Source organism: Phallusia mammillata, chromosome 5, assembly GCF_965637545.1.
Source record: "Phallusia mammillata chromosome 5, kaPhaMamm4.hap1.1, whole genome shotgun sequence".
NCBI lineage: Eukaryota > Metazoa > Chordata > Ascidiacea > Phlebobranchia > Ascidiidae > Phallusia > Phallusia mammillata.
The window spans coordinates 21,263,619-21,281,078 of record NC_137256.1 but is presented as its reverse complement, the minus strand read 5'-3'; the positions used below and the strand labels follow the sequence as shown (position 1 = coordinate 21,281,078).

The window sequence follows — 17,460 nt, the reverse complement described above, 5'->3', positions numbered from 1 at the left end:
AATGGCTGCACTTGAAAACGCGCAAAATGTTTTCGTAGAGTTTTAAAACGCTAATTCGCGAGTTTTTAAACAAATGTATATGCTCACAATACAACAGTTGTATTACTATGATTTGACAAAACAATAACTCGGAAAAAAACGCGCGCTGCGGCAGAACGACAAGTATATAACTGTTTTATAATATAAACCTGCGCTAAAACCTTCGTGCACTTTCGCAGGATAGATAATAAATTATGTGGATCGGGCTTAAGCAAGGAACGGTGGCGGGTGGAGCACTCGCTCGTTCCGTGTCCAGTCAATAGGAAACGTAACCCGCACGAGTGTCGAGTTACGCCACGCGAGTACAATGAAACAAAGCGCCTTGAAACGGTCGTATCTATTCTTCGCACTAGCGTCGCGCCTTTAGCTCACAATATATTCAAGACACCGAAACAATATAACAAAAAAACACCCGTGTCTGCTTGACGACAATTCGACATCAATCATTCTTTGATGACGTCACGCTGATCTCATTGTTCGTCTTGACGACGTCAGCCGTGTCCCAGCCCACTTCCTCCCATCCTCCCCACGAGTCGTCACCAGGTTTCGATGACGTATCGGCCGGGGCTGATGACGTATCAGGGGCCGTCCCCTCATTGAGCCACGCCTCAAGGTCGAGTTCGTCTTTTTTCGATGGTGACGTCACTTTCGCTGGTTTTCCACCCTCCATGACGTCATCGAACTCGGTACGGGAATGCGACTTGGACGGTTGGGAGCCTGTGCCGCTAGATGGCGTGTCAGGGGCACCAAATGCATCCCAGAATTCTGCGTTGACATCGTCAGGTTTTTGTTCAGTTGATTGGCTGCAAGAAATAACAAAAATATTTCAAACTGAAAAATACACAAAAACAACTACGGTATGAACTTGTGATTTAAAAAATGAAAGGTGGAAATCGTTGCGACAATGGCAATAGAACAGGGAAAGATTCCCAGAATCAAAACTATATTGACAAGATCTTTCTGGCTTCAATACTTTGTACCCTGGACAAGAAAACCTTAGATTCCTATTTCAGTGTCCTGTGGCCCATTCATGTTATTATTTTTACTACAGAGCAGAACGGGTAAGTCCCTTATCTGAAATTTCAGCAAGCCTAACTTATATCACATAACACAAGGGTAACATTAGATACACTTACCTCTTATTTTGAATGAAACTTGATAGATTGGTTAGTCCAGATTTGCTGTAGTCCGACAGCTGTGAATTTACAAAGACTGATAGAGGTTTGCTTTTACTAACTAGCTTACTAAAATGCACATTTATAAAGCAAGTACATGCACTGTAATGTACCAACATAAAATATCTTATAAGTTGCTGTACAAAACAAATTCACAAGCAATGTTTTGTTAGTCAAATCTAGATCAATAGGAAATTGTAAACAAACAGAATTTACTGAGAGTGTTTGATTTTCAAAGACTAATTTCAATACTAGGAAAATATTTTTCATTCTTAGTTCAACAGAAATTAAAGTCATAGCATATATGTTTAGAAAATATAATTCTCTCAGCGTTATTTTAGCTATGTGGTGTGATGAAAATTTATGTGTACAAGAACTGATTTTGGTATGTATGAATGAAACACATGCAGTAGCAACTACTTTATTGGCAAAATCACACTTTAAACCGAAAATAAAAACAAAATAGACATGCATATATTACAACATTAAAAAATAAAAATTGCAAATCTAAAAATCAATGAACAACCCCAACCCAAATGTATTTGTTTATGTAGGCTTCAAACAATATACTTGAATATTTTTTGTTTGTTAGTTGGTATTTGAACTTTTGTTTAGATTTTAATGTACTTTTATGTGTATATTTTTAATTTAACTATTTCTGTAAATCAAATTATTCTTTTATACCAGATTGCAATTTGGCTGTTTATATCGCGAGCATGTACTTCTATGCAGAATACTTATTTTTGTTTTGTTTTTAACCTTTTTTTAGTATTTTTTAACCATTTCCTTAAACAACATTTTTTATACAACAGCTGTTTATACCACAAGCATCATGCAAATTAGATGCAATTAAATACAAGCAACATTCCATTAAAAAACAAACTATCATAAACAAAAACAAACATAACATACCTTGCCAGCCCATGAGGAAACACTGGAGGTGATGTCGTCAACAACTTTTCCCTCGGACAATTTTTGCTGTGTGGGTTTTACCACCTTGTCTGAAACTTTAGCCGTAATGTCTGTGGCCATAACTGATGCTTGTGAACCAAGTTTAACAGCCTGAAAATTCGACAATGTAATTAGGTAGTGTTTTTCAAAGGTTTAATATTTTAAGCTGCAGACAGTGCATACTGTTCCAAACTATATAGTAGGGATGTGCCAAAACTGCAAATGTACGATTTGGTCGAGCACCGAGCAACTTACAGTAATGTTCGGTGCATTGTGACGTCACAAACATTGCCATTTCCATGCTAGTTTTGTATCTTTCAAAGGTCCCTTACTCAACCAGCGACACATTGAATTGTACAGGGCCCAGAAGTAATGTACTTTAAAAAACAATCATTTTTGTTCTTGGAAACCCTTATGCACTAGTTTCGTATGCTAGCAGCCCATGAACATGTGAATTTAATGCTTGGGTCTGTTTGTGCAACTGCTCGCTGAGTGCATCAAAAACAGCGGTGCTTGGTAGCACTCTGTTCTGACTTGGCTCGGCCGGCTCATCCCTACTATATAGTCTCATCAGTGCACCTGGTGACAAGCGATAGGCCGCATTGGTCAGTGCAGGCACCCCAGTTTGTTGGGAGTAACATGGTAAAAAGAAGCCATACCTCACCTATTCTGTTCAATGCCACAACAGGACACACAGTGTGTACTGTCTGCAGCTTTTCATTTATTGGCTTGGTGCTTTAACAGTGAGTCTTTTGTTTGACAAATTTATCAGGAACGCTTAGTGTACACACACAATTTAAATAAACTTTCGGTGGGCTCACCACTGAGTCTATGGAGCTCAGTTGATAGAGTCCCGGAAAGCTCCCATCATTGATCCCACTACTGGCAAGTTTTTCTAACCTATGCCTTGACATATGTAGGAATGCTTGATGACCAGCTGAGTCAGTGTAAGGTCTTCAATAGGGCTGGCATACCATGATTATTTAATGGTTTAGGACCATGTACTTATCATAAAAAATTGTAAGACAAACTGTTGTGTTCATGACATTAAAGTCACCAGAGACTCAGGACGGAGACCTTGTCCAACATGTTTATATTAAGATAATTTGAACAGGCACCTGGCAAAACTAATGGTATTTGTACCCTAATTTGGAAACTGCTGGGTTTACAACAAAAATTGGTTATCTTTTATATTTCATTTGGCCAAGGATCCCAGAAACAAATATTTTTTTTCTTGACTCAAGTTACAGTATTTAGGCAAATGCAAAGACCACAAGCAACAATAACAGATACTTACATTTTCCTTAGCAGCAGAGGCAGCAGTTGAAGTCCACTTTGCCGCAACCTGCCATCCAGTTGAAAGAGACGACATAGCTCCAGCCAAAAAGTCGCCCTCATCTTGTTCCCGGGGCATAGGGCTACTTCCAAAACCGACATATTTTGATTGCGTTTCTTCTTGTCTAGGCCCTGATTCTTCTAACACACAACAAATCAAATTTGAAACCCTTTTTGTGTAAAGATTATATGCAATAAAAAGAATGGCAAACTCATAACTTTACACAGTTTTTTGACCTCCACATATAGATCATAAAGCAATGGTTTGTACATGTGAGGTTTACCATAGCTAAATTATTTAATGGAAGTGTTCTTAAATGTTAAATTCAAGAATTTTGTTTCTGAGAAAAAAGGTTTGCCATGTTTGCAAAGGTTTAGAACCACTAGCCTATTGCACTTAATCAGAGGTTTCAATTTATTGCAAACTGTAGCCTAAAAAAATATTTCTGTTAAACACATAAATGGGGCCAGCCAAATTGGCTACGTAATGAAAAAATTTTTTTTTTACTAACAATTAAGCCATTTTTAAGCAAAAAAATCAGAGCCAGTATATTTGTGTAAAACATACCGATGTTTCGACAAGTGCTATTGTCATCATCAGGTCAAAACAATTAAAAGCCATTTTTTATCCACAAGTCCAAAGACTACTATTGAACCATGTTTGGATGATTACTTCAGTTAAATACAAAGCGTAAAAATATAGTTTTTATTTCCAAACCTTTTGGAGTGTAATTTTGTGAATAAAAGCTGTCATCCTGGGCCAGCCATGACTCAAAATCATCAATTTCATTTCCATCTTTCTTGGCAGCAGCAGCAGCAGCAGAAGACGCGGAGCTTCTGCGAAACAAATACACACTTTGTATTGCAACAATGTATGAATATCTGCCCTACATTAAACAATAACTGAATCCAAGTACAATATAATCTTAGATAGATAGGTATAACCAGTGATGGGATTCAAATTTTTAGTCAGTCGGTTCTATCACAAAAGTCATCTTTTTCAGACTGATCTCAAAAATCGGTGTATCAAATAAGATGCAAAAATCCATTGACAGTAACCAGTTATACTAACCAGTTCGCTGATCTCATAAAACTTTGTGAGACAGTTCTATAGAACTGGTGCCAACCACCTGAATACCATCACTGGGTATAACTATAACTGATTTTCAAATATGCCAAAAGAATAAGGCCCGAACAGGAGTTAAATATTTTGTTTGGCGTTGAACATGAACTGCACCAGTAAAAAATGCAGCCTGTATCATTTTTTGATTGCCACCACAAAACCGTGTGAGAAAAAACAGTAAAAGAGCATGTCAAAAATGATGCATTGTAAGGTGTGGCGAAGCAAAAAAATGAAATTATTTTTAAGTTTAATAAGCTGTGTCAATAATGATGAGAATACAAATTAAACAAGTACCTAACAGTACCCAAACACATTTTTTTTAACATGAAACTCTAAAAACCCAAAATAGTATTGAATCTTGAGCCATATGACAGACCCTTTAACTCCCTAGTTTAAACTCAGTAGGATGCCAAGCTGCATATGCAAACAACTATGTGTGTGTTGACATAATGTACATAGAAAACAACAACAAAATAGTCAGTGATTCACAATAGACAACACTGTCAGACATAACATACTTATGATTGGTAGAGAGTCCAAACTGCTGTTTTACTTGAGGAACATAACTTTGTGCAGAAGATGATGCCTCGTCCCAAACATCGCCAGCAGCTTCAGTGGATATCTAAGAAATATTAAAAAAATGGCTTTTACTCACAACAGTAGACTGGTAACAATAGCTTGTATTGTATATATTTTGCTATTCAGAAAACCTCGGTAATCTGAACCTGTTTATCAAACACCTGGATTATCCGATGCAAATTAGTTAAAGGCTTACCCCATTACACATCTTTTGTACTTCTAATTTTGAAAGAGTTAGGTGAAAAGCAAGGTTTTCTGTAGTTGCATAAAGTTAGTGACATTGTTTTAACATGTTACCAAAGTGGCTAGTTACAAACAACAAACAAATTTGAAAATGAACCAATTTAAGCTATGCAAATTGAATTAATGCTGTTGAACATGTGGATATGATTTGCCTTTATTTGTTATAAACTGTCCATATTTTTTAATATTTATTATTTCCTTTGGCACTTAGTTGAATACTCAAGTGAATAAAACAATACAATCAAACTGGTTCAATGCAAGCACATGTATAAAACACACAACACTCTATCAAAGAAACCCTGCTAAAATTCAACAATATATATATAGTGTACTAAAAAAATTTGCTGATCAACAGATATATTAAAGTTTCTAAAACATGCTCATGACAATGGTATAGGCACACCTTTATTTTAGGCACATTGCAATTCAATACATCTACCATGAGAAAATTCATACCAAGCAAAACTGTTAGTTAACAAAGAAGTTAGCAACCAGTACTATACCTTGTCACGTAAAAGAGCAGCAGTTTTGCTTCCATATTTTTCATGTATCGTCCAGTTGTCATCAAAATCATCATGAGATTTAAAAAAGTTCCGAGCGGGATCATTCCCTCCAGCCTAAAGTAACATTAAGCCTAAATTAAATCTCCACGAAATATTAATCTACACACGTTAAGTGAAAGAATGAAGCTGCTATGATCATACCTACACTCCTTGTCACTAACTAGATTGCATTGATATGAAAAGAAACAAGAAGATTGTGTCTTGTAGGTATTTGAAAATGAACATTTTTATTGACAATGTGTGGCAGTTCAGGGCGAAAGTATGCATCCTGTTAGGGTTGTTTATTCAATACCGGATGACTAGCACAACACAGATAATATTAACAGGAAAACGTGTGAGAAATAGTCAACGATAAAACTTTATTAAATTTTTGTGCTGCTGAAAACCCTAATAGCACAAACACATATCATTACATGCAGTTGTAGAAAATAAATTGTTTAATGTAAGTTTTGGCCACAACTAACAAATTAACCATTTTTACTTTATATTGTACTTTTTGTAAAGATAAATACATTGTCGAATATGGCATTTGTTTGAAATGATTTAAATTGTTACATAGATGTCATTTTTTTCCAAACTGATTTTGAACAGTTGTTATGTTTTACTTGCATAGCACACTTCCGATTTATTGGGAGTAGTATTGATTGACTTTAATTAACAAACAAACTCTATGTGAACTTCAGTAACTTAGCTGGGTTTAAACAACCAGAGTAGAAAATCAATAAAAACATTCACAGTGAACCCAGCATTATCCGACATTGACTAGAAAATCAATATTGAGCCAGTTACAGCATAATTGTTATTTCGAAAAACAAAATAATACATTGACCCTATAAGAAGGTTTTTAACTAGTAGGAAACCACTGTTTAACACAGCAAGATTTGAATACTTTATCAGTAATGTTTAACAACTAGTTTTGTAATAAGTGTAAATACAAACCTTCATTTTTTCTAGCTCTAAATCTTTCCATTTGTCCATTGTTGTTGATCTGACGAAACTCAGATGCACACCAAGACTGCGGTGCTTTCCTGAACATTCCAAGCAAATCCATATGCCATATGATACCGAGACCCATTGTGGATTCAAAGCACCACATTCAAAACATGCCTGACAAAAACACATTAAAATACATCACCCCATGGTACTTTTGTAAATAAACGAAAAAAACACTTTTTATGGACTGTCAGCACAATTGTAAACAGAAGCATTTAACTTAACTTAACAACAATAAATTTTGCATAAACGTATTAGATAATGACTTTAACAAACAATAATATACATACAGAATTACAGATGACATACAGAATTACAGATAAGGTATTATTTCAATACAGTTCACTATGTCACAGTCCACTATTTAACAAAAGAGCTTTTTTAGTTCACTCTTCACTGATATCTGATTGTGGAGATGTTTGACTTAAACAACTTATCGTGGAGTAAACATAAGATTGAAATAATTTTCAGAGCTTTTGAGTTAAATACATACGTCCAAACGTTTTGTTTTTGTAATAAAGAAAAAAACATAACAACCCACCTTGTTTCCATTCTTTGATTTCAATTCCTTCAAAACACTTCTAGTTTTGGGACTTGCCATTTTATTAAACTTGTGCACCAAATGTTTGGGCAAGTTCTAAACTAATACAATAATAATACACAAAATATGACAAACAGGCTTTTAACACTTCGTTGAAAACTGAACCGATTGCGAATCTTGCTGCTTTATCTTTTTCACACCTATTCAAACACTGCAACGTTTGTAATTGTAAATTTATGTTCAAACGATGTGAGAATACTGTAAGTCTAGTCAGCTGATTCGATGACGTGTGAGTCTCTATGTCGTAACAATCTATTTCTATTTAGTCACAAACGTGTGAAATAAGTCCCTAAAATGAAACAACTTCAATAATTTATTTTCTTCATCGTACAGCAATCAAGTTACAGCGATGGATGCAAAAGTCACATGACAGAAAATGCCGAAATACATTGATTTTCGAAAGTTTTCCGAAAGCGTGGGAAACAATCAAGCGATAAAAAATGCCAAACTGCTTGTCCAAAAACAACGGCCACATGTTTATCCCTTTCCGAAAGACCATGGGTAAGTTTAAACAAAATGAAATATTATAAACAGCTACGGATTTTTCATTAGGCCAAGTTTAACAGCCTTATTTAAACCAAAACTATTGTTGTTATGAATGTTAAAGTTAGAAATTACAGGTAATAATCGGTTTAAATCTCACAAACCGAATGTTTTCACACTTTTTATAGTCCAATCTATCTGTTGTTAATTTGCAACACGCCACAAAGACTAGCATTTTACATGCGTATCTTCTTTTACATGTGTATTCTGAAGTCTGCCGCCCGTGGTGTCACAAACACTACGTAGCAACTATATGTCCCAGTTCAACTTAAAGCAAACCAGCAGAAGAAGAGCTCGACCATCTTCTCCCGGCCGACGACATAATCCACAATCGAAAATGGTAAACTAACCTAAAATGTAACAACAGCATTTTTTCACTGTGAACTGCTTCAATGAAGTACAAGATGCCAATAATAGGGTTACCACAGACGACCGGATGCCTGGAAATCGGATCTTAATTAGAAACAAACCCGCATTTTTTATCTCAGTGATAGTAATAATATTTGATCAAAAATGGCACTGTTCGCCTGTTCGGGTTGGCAACAACATGTTAATGCATTGTAACAGAACTTTAGTGTCGCCAAACGTAGTTGATGAAACCGTACGGAATTTTGACCACGCACATAACCCCAGCCAATAATGCGTTGCGTTTCACACAATAAAAACTAGAATGGTGGCTTTCTGATATACTTCCATTTTATATATTCTATACGATATTTACCAATTTACTATACATATCATTTGATCTACACATATGGTTGTTTTTGTAAACAAAAACTAATGGGTCCCCACATGCGTGTTTTTGCGGATTTACGGTAAACAAACGTTGCGGTGATTTTTAAATTCTTAAGAACAAATTTTTAGAAAGCATTAACCCAACAATAAAAAAATTTTGTTTGTATTTTTTTGCACTATTATTGTCGTATAATTACAAAAACAATAAAAAAGAACGAAACAAATACTTTCAATTTAATCTCTTGCTTTGACCCAGATATTGTCGTCCAAGGTCGGGTTTTAAACACAATTTTTTTCTAGAAAGCTGTAACAGTTGTGTTACAGACAATTAAAAAGCGATTTGCTGCAAGTGTATACATAACTTTTCATTTAACTTTGTTTCGCAAAACGAGTTTTTCATTTAACTTTGTTTCGCAAACGAGTACCATTGACCTGTAGTAACCTTTAGGGTGTACACACCAAACGACTGTTTGACCTTTTGACACCGTTTTCAATAGCACGCCGTCCTTGGTGTTCAACAACACCGTTTGACCTAATATATACATGCCTTGAGTATTTGATTCAAAAAAAAAACGCCACGTTATGGCGAAAGAAAGTTCTGAACTGTGTTAGTAATACCTACTAATTGACCTTAAGTAACCCGTGGTCATGCAGCGGCCAACCTGACACTGAGCATTTAAAAAAAACTTTTATCTTGCAAAAAAGTCAAGTTTATTTTTTCATATTTAGTTTGTTTAACAAAGTTTTGCTTGACATATACGAAACCGAAGCACGCTTATTAGGTTTAAATCGCGTCATATGTGTGAAACCTTTGCCAAAACTGAAAATGTGAGTGATAACTTAATAAAACGACATAGCATTGCTGTGCAAAACAGCTGATTTCTAATCACCGAAACGACGTCTCGTAAAACGTCTGTCCAACGTCAAGCTGAGCCCTCCCGCTCTGCCCTATTATTCGTAAACGTACTCTTTTGGGACTTCTGCCTACAGTGTCTTTCTTGACCAAATGAGCGTTAGACACATTTACGTTTCGGGGGCCTGTGGGTGTGTCGCTGGGTCATTCGGGGTCAAACTTCAGGTGGACCAAGTTCAGATTTATATCTAACATATGTCCAAATTTCAATAAATTTGAAGCACTCTTTCTTTACTAAACGAGCGTTACAAACTAGCGTTAAAAATTTTACGTTTCGGGGGCCTGTGGGTGAACCGCTGGGTAATTTGAGGTCAAACTTCTGGTGGACCAAGTTTGGATTAATATCTAACATATGTCCAAATTTCAATAAATTTGAAGCACGCTTTCTTCACTAAACCAGCGTTACAAACCAGCGTTAAAAATTTTACGTTTCGGGGGCCTGTGGGTGAACCGCTGGGTAATTTGGGATCAAACTTCAGGTGGACCAAGTTTGGATTAATATCTAACATATGTCCAAATTTGAAGCACTCTTTCTTGACCAAATGCGTCTCACAAACCAGCGTTAGACAGAAAAAAGAAATACGGACAAAAACAATATGTGTCCCCTTCATGGAAGGGGACCCATAACTAGTAGCTGTCATCCGAGTAGGCTAATGAATGCCATTTTTGTGCATGTAGGCCTTCCACTTACTTCGCATTTACAACGAACCAGTTTGTGACGTCACAACGTCCAAAGGCTCACCGAAGCGCGACATCCTGAAACACAATTTGACGCAACAAGAGACCCCACTGTCAACCTGTCGATCCGCTTTCAGGCAGATGGAAGGGCTTCCGAATATTCCCGAACGATTCCGAAATATACCGAAGCCAGCTCTTAATATTATTCCGGTGGAATTAAACGGAAAACTCGGTATCTTTGAATTTTACCAATTAGTGAACAGCAAATATTAGATTACACAAAGCAAGCATTCGCTGATCACAAAAGCGCTGTTGTACTTCTGACATATAAACCACATAACAAATAAAAAACGTGTTTTGTTACAACATTCACTTTAGAAAATATTCGATTTTGCAGACAGCAGCTCAACAGATCCAGTAATCCTCCTTCCCGCCTGCCAGGTATGTTTGTGCATATATCGTTACGTCACCAGCGTGATGACGTAATCACGCTGCTTGTTCAGATGAAAGAGATCGACTTCATGACGTCACACGCGTGGAAGATGAACCCGAGAAAGCGAAAGTTTTTCCCGCTTAAAACCTACCACAACTGGAGCTCACAACAAGGTATTATTACGTCATAATTAAGGGACCGTTCACATGGCAACGCACAATTATCTTTTAGGCTGTGACGTCAAAGCCGAGGAAACCATGACAACGACTACTATGATGTCATACAAGCCTTTGTTGCCGCTACGACGAAACAACAGTCGAAAGTATAGCAGGATTTTGGACTCGTCCATTGTTGCCGAGTGACGTCATGCGCTACGTTGTGACGTCATAAAAACACCGACGTCACACCAGCAACGCAGGGGCAGGCCTCTTGCCCGGCCAAGCCTCTTTAACATATTTCTTTCTCTGTTTAAGGTCCTTTGTCTTTTCAGTAAACACTTGAGGGCGTTCTATTGTAAGCGACGTTTCTATGGCAACCTGAAATGCAGTGAACATAAATTAATAAATGAAACAATTGATTTTGGAAAGAAAATTAAACAAAGGTTAAGTAGTTACCTCGCCAGTATCTTCAATTTCTGGAGCAAGGTTTGGTACAAAACCGCTCATGCGCGCAGGAACAGGATCAGGTTTTCGCTCTTCTGTAATGAGAAAAATAATTTCCATTATTGAATGTTCATATAGCATCAGGACAACCAAGCATTTTATGCTGATGCTGACAGAAGTAGCAGCAAATCAAATACCCTAAAAGCTTTAGAGAACAGACATCAGTCCTTGAAAGGGCACAAAAATCCAAAATGCGACAAAAACTTTCAATTTTTTTCTACTAGATCACATATATGTAAGTAGATTTAAATATATGTTTTTCATACATAACAGGGCAATGAAAAAACTGCATTACAAAATTTAATCCCACCTTCTTTATCAAGGTCTTCATATAAGCCTTGGTTGTAGAACTCTTGAATATGTTTTTTCACATCCGTTGATGCAGAAACAAGGCCTGTGCTTTCACGTGGACGCTAAAATACATAAATACAGGAGTGTGTTCGTGTTTTCAATCACAAATTTTGTTTGCAATGTTACCTTGTTTGGAATCATTTGCACAGAAATCATATTGCGGAATCGACCAACAGATGAATCAATATCCTCTGAAACAAACAACATTTTATAAATATATTTGATTTTTACAAGTAGTGTGCAAGTTGCTTATAGGCTAAAGCAGGGCTTCTTTAAATAGGGGTCATGACCCTGACAGGCAAAGAATTTTGGAAATCGCTTTTTTGGAATTTTGAAAATTTGGGAAAGTTTGGATTTTGGAATGCTTTAGAATGGCCTATAGCAGTGGTCGACAACCACTGGGCCTCGGCCAAGTGCCGGTCTGTGAAGAGTTTGTTCCCGGGTCACATAAAACTTGCTTAAGGTTCACATTGAATCAAAGTTGTAATAGCTGAGATTAGTTTTTAGTTCTAAACATTTGTGGTTTTAAATGACCGGTCTGTGATACAAATTTCCGTTTCAAACCGATCCAGAGTGCAAAAAAGGTTGCGGACCCCTGTCCTATAGTGTACTTCTGTCCAAAGTGCTTGAGTTCCAAATTTGACAAGAAATCACCTAAAGTGTTAGTGGAAGAAAATAACCACACCCCGCAACTCTAATTTTTTCTGTGTGAATTACTATTAGGTGGTACTGTGGAAATTCAGGGTTATATTTTACAATAATTGCACTTACCATGTTTATTTACTTGCAAGCCACAGCTTATACAGCTTTAACCCTACAGTTTGTGCAGTCTGGAATGATAGCAGCTTAATAAAAAAATTTAACACATCAATATGAGGCTTACAATCATAGGCAGATACATGAGAGTAAATAAAATATGTGACAAACTCCTAAATGACAAAAACTATAACTAAAATGAACCAAAGATTTTTGACAAGCAGATCAAGTCATCTAAGGATAAATCACCTGGATTAATTACTTCTTCCTCTCCAGCAAACGCGACAGATTTTCGTTTTCGTCGCTTAAACTTTGGTGTCATGTCTTCAAGTTGCAGAGCAGTAACTCTCTTGTTATGTGCTGTGTTAAATTCTGTTAGGTTCTGCAAATGCAAGTTTTTATATTTTTATTTGTTTCATAGCCAATTCTAAACTGTAGTTTGTTAATATCAGCAAAATCATTGCATGAGACTAATGATGATCTGTCCATTATTTTTTTACCTCAAGCTCTTCCTCCTCTTGCGGTAGGTCGAAGGTCATATCTTCGTCTGTCTTTGCATCTTCTCGTTGTGCAGTTATTGGTGGACGCTCTAATAAGTACATACAAAATGCTTCCATTTAAAATGACAAAGTGTTGGGGTTTATTTGATAAATGCATTCGCCAAAATGCACTCCAAGCCTTAAAAAAACAATTTTGTAAACAACATTGTTTTCATTTGACATAGAATTTAGACAACAAATCAGCCAAAAAGTTTGTATTTTGAAAATATCTTTTGCACATAAATGTATTAACTTGAGGATTCTTATATGTAAAGGTATGTGTACCCCCTAATGCAGGGGTTCTTAACCAGGACACACCTCTAAGGGGTACAAGAACTGTTCCTAGGACCTAGGGGGTGCAGGGGTGCTGAATCATTAAGGTTGGTTAGGTCTATTCTATACAAGCAATTACAAAAGGGGTGCGAAAATTAGTTGGTGATTGAAATAGGGTGCAGCAAGGTTCGCACCGGTTCTATGGAACTGTCTCACGAAATTTTAGGAGATCAGCGAACCGGTTAGCATTAGTGGTTACTGTCAATGGACTTTTTGTGACAAAACCGGCTGAAAAATATAACTCTGGTGATAGAACCGGCTGACTAAAAATCCCACCACTGTTAAGAACCACTGCCCTAATGGTACAACACTCCAAAACAAGGGGTACAAAATAAGATGTTAAAACAAAGGTTCATTCAGGTCCATTTAAAAATGCACATAATTTCTATTTGAAACAGTAAAGAATAACATACATAAACCACTACTTAATACACAAAAAGGCCAATTTTGGTCCAAAATTTCATGTCAGTGTCTACGATTCAATGAAATTTACAATTTAATTAATTGAATCATTGTAGAACAAGGGTTTGACAAAATTTTATTAACTACTTTTTTGCAATGGGTATGAACACAAAAAGTCAAGAGCCACTATATTAACTTCTCAAAAATAAAAATTGCGTTCACTTTTTGATCATATTGTCTCACCATAAAGCATTTTTCCTGACAAGATAGGAGCACCTTTTTTGTTAGTTTACCTTTAAGTATAAACGATCTTGTTGAAGCACCAAAATGGAAATTTGTGTCATATGGAATTGGAGTTGGCTTTTTAGGTTCCAGGCGGAGGTTGCGAATAAAGGATCCATGCACTGTAATAAGAAACACTCATCAGCACAGCATAGCTTAAAAAGTGTGAAAACAAGTTTTGAGGGCAGTTTATCTGTCTTCTCTTGTACAATCACCAGATGAAGCCTCAACTTCAGGAGCACAATTACAGTTGGCAAAACGAAATTACAATTACATCTATGCTAGTTTACATTTAAAAAAGAAGACCACAAGCATTTTATGATGGATTGTATAACTGTGTCTACTGCTTAATCAATTCAGCAAACTGTCAATTCAGCAAACAGTGTTAGATGCTACAGGAAGAATATAAACACTCAACACATAATTACTTGATTGTAAGCAGCCTGTTTTGACATTAACAAGTTTGTTAATAAGTAAACAAGCAATACATACATACAAATTAAACTGAACTCAATTTGTATCACACTGTAGGAAAACTGAAAAAACATCTGGATGACATAAAAAATGTCAGCCACCCTAGATTGTAAGTAGGGTAAAAAATACAACTTAAGGTAAAAACTTATAAGCAGCTGCTACTAATGTAATAAATATGTCTACCAATATAAGAAATTGAACCTGTATAAACAATGCACTGTTAATTCTAAACAAACTGTAGTCAACAATGTTGAAAAAAAATATAATAAACATTCTTTCAAACTGCTGACAGTGCACACTGTTTCGACCTATAAGGTCTCATCAGTGCAGCTGGTGACCAGAGATCAGCTGCATTGGCTAGTGTAGCCATTCCACAGCAGTCCAGTTTGTTAGGAGCAACAGGGTAAAACACTGTCTGCAGCTTATCATTTATTGGCTCTATGCTTACAGATTCTTTTAAACCATCTTCAAAAAGGTCAAAACACTAGGCAGCTTATCATCTACTGGCTTGATGCTTTTTTACTATTCATAAAAAAAGGATAGAAAACTTGAAAACATATCACTTACTGCTGCCAAGATCGACAATAAACATTCGCTTGAGGTGTTTGTGAAACATCAGTGCAGAATGAACCCTTGAACAAGATGCATGGTCCATCACAAAGTCACATGATTCAGAGTTTCGGCCGAAAAAATAACACTTCTTTTCATCAATGATAAGTTTCTAGTCAAGAGTAAGACAATTGGTCAAGATTTTACAAAACAAAACTTCTGTAGCAAGGCTTTATAGAGCAATATGTATCATAACTTCAAATTAAAAATTAAAAAACAAGGCTTATTTTGCTGAGTCACAAAATGAAAAATCATGTACAATTTGTTTTTCTGTCCAGTTAACATAACATAGTTCAGGGGTCGGCACGCCCTGGCATGCATGCCAAGGTTGGCACGCGAGGTAGTTTTTCATGGCACGCCAACCGATTTCCATGTTTATATTGAAGTAACAATTTAACCTGTTATACTGCTTGTTTATAGTTTTCATCATGCCATTGTCTTAAAATTTAGCCTTACATGCACAAAACACTCTGCTTTGTCTTTATTATTGTTATCTGCTGGCATGAACCACTATTATTTAGAAAAACGTTGGTACGCGAGGTCATTAACACATGGAAGTAACAAGTAAATTGGCATGCGTCGCATAAAAGGTTGCCGACCCCTGACATAGTTTATTATCATTTAAAAAAATGTTTTAAGCAAAACAGATTGTTGCCAGGTACATAACCCAATATCAACATCATGATATTGAGCCTAAAAATCTGGCAATAAAAAAATGTTCTAGGATGGAATTTAGCAACCTGAATTCAAACAAGAATTTGTCAGGCAGTTTGTATTATTCCATCCATACTGTACTTTGTATTATTCCATATAGTTTGTTATTACAATTTCTTTCTGATAAATACGTTATTAAAAAACTAAATTCAGAGACAATTTCTATTTAACAGTTTACGGTGCCTGTTTTATCTTTATTTCTTTTTTATTAAAGTGGAAATTAGAAGAACAACAGGATTTTTGTCCCAACAGTATCAGTTTTTGTCCTAACTAATGAGTGTTTTGTTGTTAACCAGTCTGCAAAATGTGGCAGTTCCATAATGAAATCTTTGATGTGCAGCACCACTACGTTCTGTGTTTTATACCGCGTGCTGATCTCAAAATAGTTATTTAGGCAGATTTTCTAACATAAACAAACAAAAAATTTTGATTATATGCTTTTTTGCTTCTCGAGGCGATCACAAGTAGCAATTCGCAAGCAAACCAGCAAAAAATGTAGCGACTGTTATAGATCTAACACAATTAAGCATGACTACTGCCTGGGAAAAGTAAAAGTTTAGCAACGCATAATAAAAATCACTGTTTTGGGAGCAGAAAAAGAAAGTGATATGCCCAGTGCGCTCTAGGGGCAAATTGAAATGAAAAATACATGTAATAAGAGGTGTTGCATTTTACTTTTTGTTAAGTGACATAACTTTTTTTTGAGATATTTTTATTTATTTCCACTGTGTATGACACAAGTGATAGCAAGGGCCAGACAACACTTTATGCTAAATTGTCGCAAACAATAAAAAAAAACCTGGCATGCAACATTGTTCTGTCAAAATAAACTAGCGAGTGCAGCTGCAATACTCTGCAGACTGGGTGTAAATAATGACTGTTTTTCTACATTTTGATGATGCTGAATTAATCAAACAATTGCAGACATATATACTTACCTCAATCAACTTATCTCCCTTCATCACGTCCAAATGTGTCCCGGGCGGTGCCATTCCAGCCCTAAAAAATACGTTGTGTTAAAATTGAATAAAAGAATAAATAATAAAAGGCTAGGACATCAGGCAAAAGAAATAAATATAATCAAAACATATTGCATTACCATGACGGAATCTCAAAATCCGTTCTTGCGGATGGCATGGGAACACCCGTCTTTATTTTCGACATTTTGTCACAACCTCACAACTCTATTTTGATTTTTTTGAACTTTTGCTTTCAATGCAAAACATTTAAACAACATGAATGAAGCCTGCAGCACGGCGGCCGAAATCAGCCCACACAATTATAACTTTGCAAGGGACAACAACATAAAATAAAACAATTTGGATTATCACTGCAAATCATAATCAAATTTTAGATTCATAATTTAAATAAGACTATACCAAAGTAAATTAATCAAAAGCCGCAATTATGCTTGAAACATTGTTAAACTAAACG

At 36.0% G+C, this 17,460-nt stretch overlaps 3 protein-coding genes across 4 annotated transcripts; 1 reads left to right on the top strand and 2 right to left on the bottom strand.

Moving 5' to 3' along the window:
• Positions 1 to 78: 78 nt before the first annotated feature.
• On the bottom strand, positions 79 to 7,756 carry LOC145230705 (ADP-ribosylation factor GTPase-activating protein 1-like). Of its 2 annotated transcripts, none has more exons than XM_080096209.1 (9): positions 7,543 to 7,756; positions 6,948 to 7,115; positions 5,949 to 6,062; positions 5,142 to 5,245; positions 4,219 to 4,337; positions 3,463 to 3,641; positions 2,127 to 2,276; positions 1,176 to 1,234; positions 79 to 842 (listed from the first exon to the last, which is right to left on the bottom strand). In XM_080096209.1, the coding sequence occupies exons 1-9, from the start codon at positions 7,600 to 7,602 to the stop codon at positions 479 to 481; spliced, it is 1,317 nt and encodes a 438-aa protein (XP_079952335.1). In that variant the 5' UTR covers positions 7,603 to 7,756; the 3' UTR covers positions 79 to 478. The 2 variants fall into 2 exon arrangements, with proteins under 2 accessions (XP_079952335.1, XP_079952336.1); XM_080096210.1 differs by having other exon boundaries at positions 3,463 to 3,638; positions 7,543 to 7,738.
• Positions 7,757 to 7,939: 183 nt separating this feature from the next.
• Positions 7,940 to 11,266, top strand: LOC145229686 (uncharacterized). The gene is made up of 5 exons (XM_080095021.1): positions 7,940 to 8,103; positions 8,359 to 8,485; positions 10,472 to 10,726; positions 10,834 to 11,077; positions 11,136 to 11,266. The coding sequence occupies exons 1-5, from the start codon at positions 7,979 to 7,981 to the stop codon at positions 11,264 to 11,266; spliced, it is 882 nt and encodes a 293-aa protein (XP_079951147.1). The 5' UTR covers positions 7,940 to 7,978.
• Positions 10,767 to 17,351, bottom strand: LOC145230706 (nuclear inhibitor of protein phosphatase 1-like). The gene is made up of 10 exons (XM_080096211.1): positions 17,126 to 17,351; positions 16,965 to 17,025; positions 15,271 to 15,424; positions 14,241 to 14,351; positions 13,174 to 13,262; positions 12,923 to 13,055; positions 12,044 to 12,108; positions 11,877 to 11,979; positions 11,519 to 11,601; positions 10,767 to 11,440 (listed from the first exon to the last, which is right to left on the bottom strand). Exons 1-10 carry the CDS (start codon positions 17,188 to 17,190, stop codon positions 11,306 to 11,308), a joined length of 999 nt encoding a protein of 332 aa, XP_079952337.1. The 5' UTR covers positions 17,191 to 17,351; the 3' UTR covers positions 10,767 to 11,305.
• Positions 17,352 to 17,460: the final 109 nt, after the last annotated feature.

What these genes read in the sequence shown, in the direction of transcription:
- LOC145230705 (XM_080096209.1), bottom strand. Translation starts at nt 7,602, where the DNA reads ATGGCAAGTCCCAAAACTAGAAGTGTTTTGAAGGAATTGAAATCAAAG. An exon ending in GGACTCTCTACCAATCATAA is followed by an intron (nt 4,338 to 5,141) that starts GTATGTTATGTC and finishes TTTGTTTCGCAG; the next exon opens with AAGCTCCGCGTCTTCTGCTG. An exon ending in TTTCCTCATGGGCTGGCAAG is followed by an intron (nt 1,235 to 2,126) that starts GTATGTTATGTT and finishes GTAAATTCACAG; the next exon opens with CTGTCGGACTACAGCAAATC.
- LOC145229686 (XM_080095021.1), top strand. Translation starts at nt 7,979, where the DNA reads ATGCCGAAATACATTGATTTTCGAAAGTTTTCCGAAAGCGTGGGAAAC. An exon ending in ATAATCCACAATCGAAAATG is followed by an intron (nt 8,486 to 10,471) that starts GTAAACTAACCT and finishes TTGTGCATGTAG; the next exon opens with GCCTTCCACTTACTTCGCAT. An exon ending in CAACTGGAGCTCACAACAAG is followed by an intron (nt 11,078 to 11,135) that starts GTATTATTACGT and finishes ATTATCTTTTAG; the next exon opens with GCTGTGACGTCAAAGCCGAG.
- LOC145230706 (XM_080096211.1), bottom strand. Translation starts at nt 17,190, where the DNA reads ATGTCGAAAATAAAGACGGGTGTTCCCATGCCATCCGCAAGAACGGAT. An exon ending in GGAAGAAGTAATTAATCCAG is followed by an intron (nt 12,109 to 12,922) that starts GTGATTTATCCT and finishes TGTTTGTTTCAG; the next exon opens with AGGATATTGATTCATCTGTT. An exon ending in AAATTGAAGATACTGGCGAG is followed by an intron (nt 11,441 to 11,518) that starts GTAACTACTTAA and finishes ACTGCATTTCAG; the next exon opens with GTTGCCATAGAAACGTCGCT.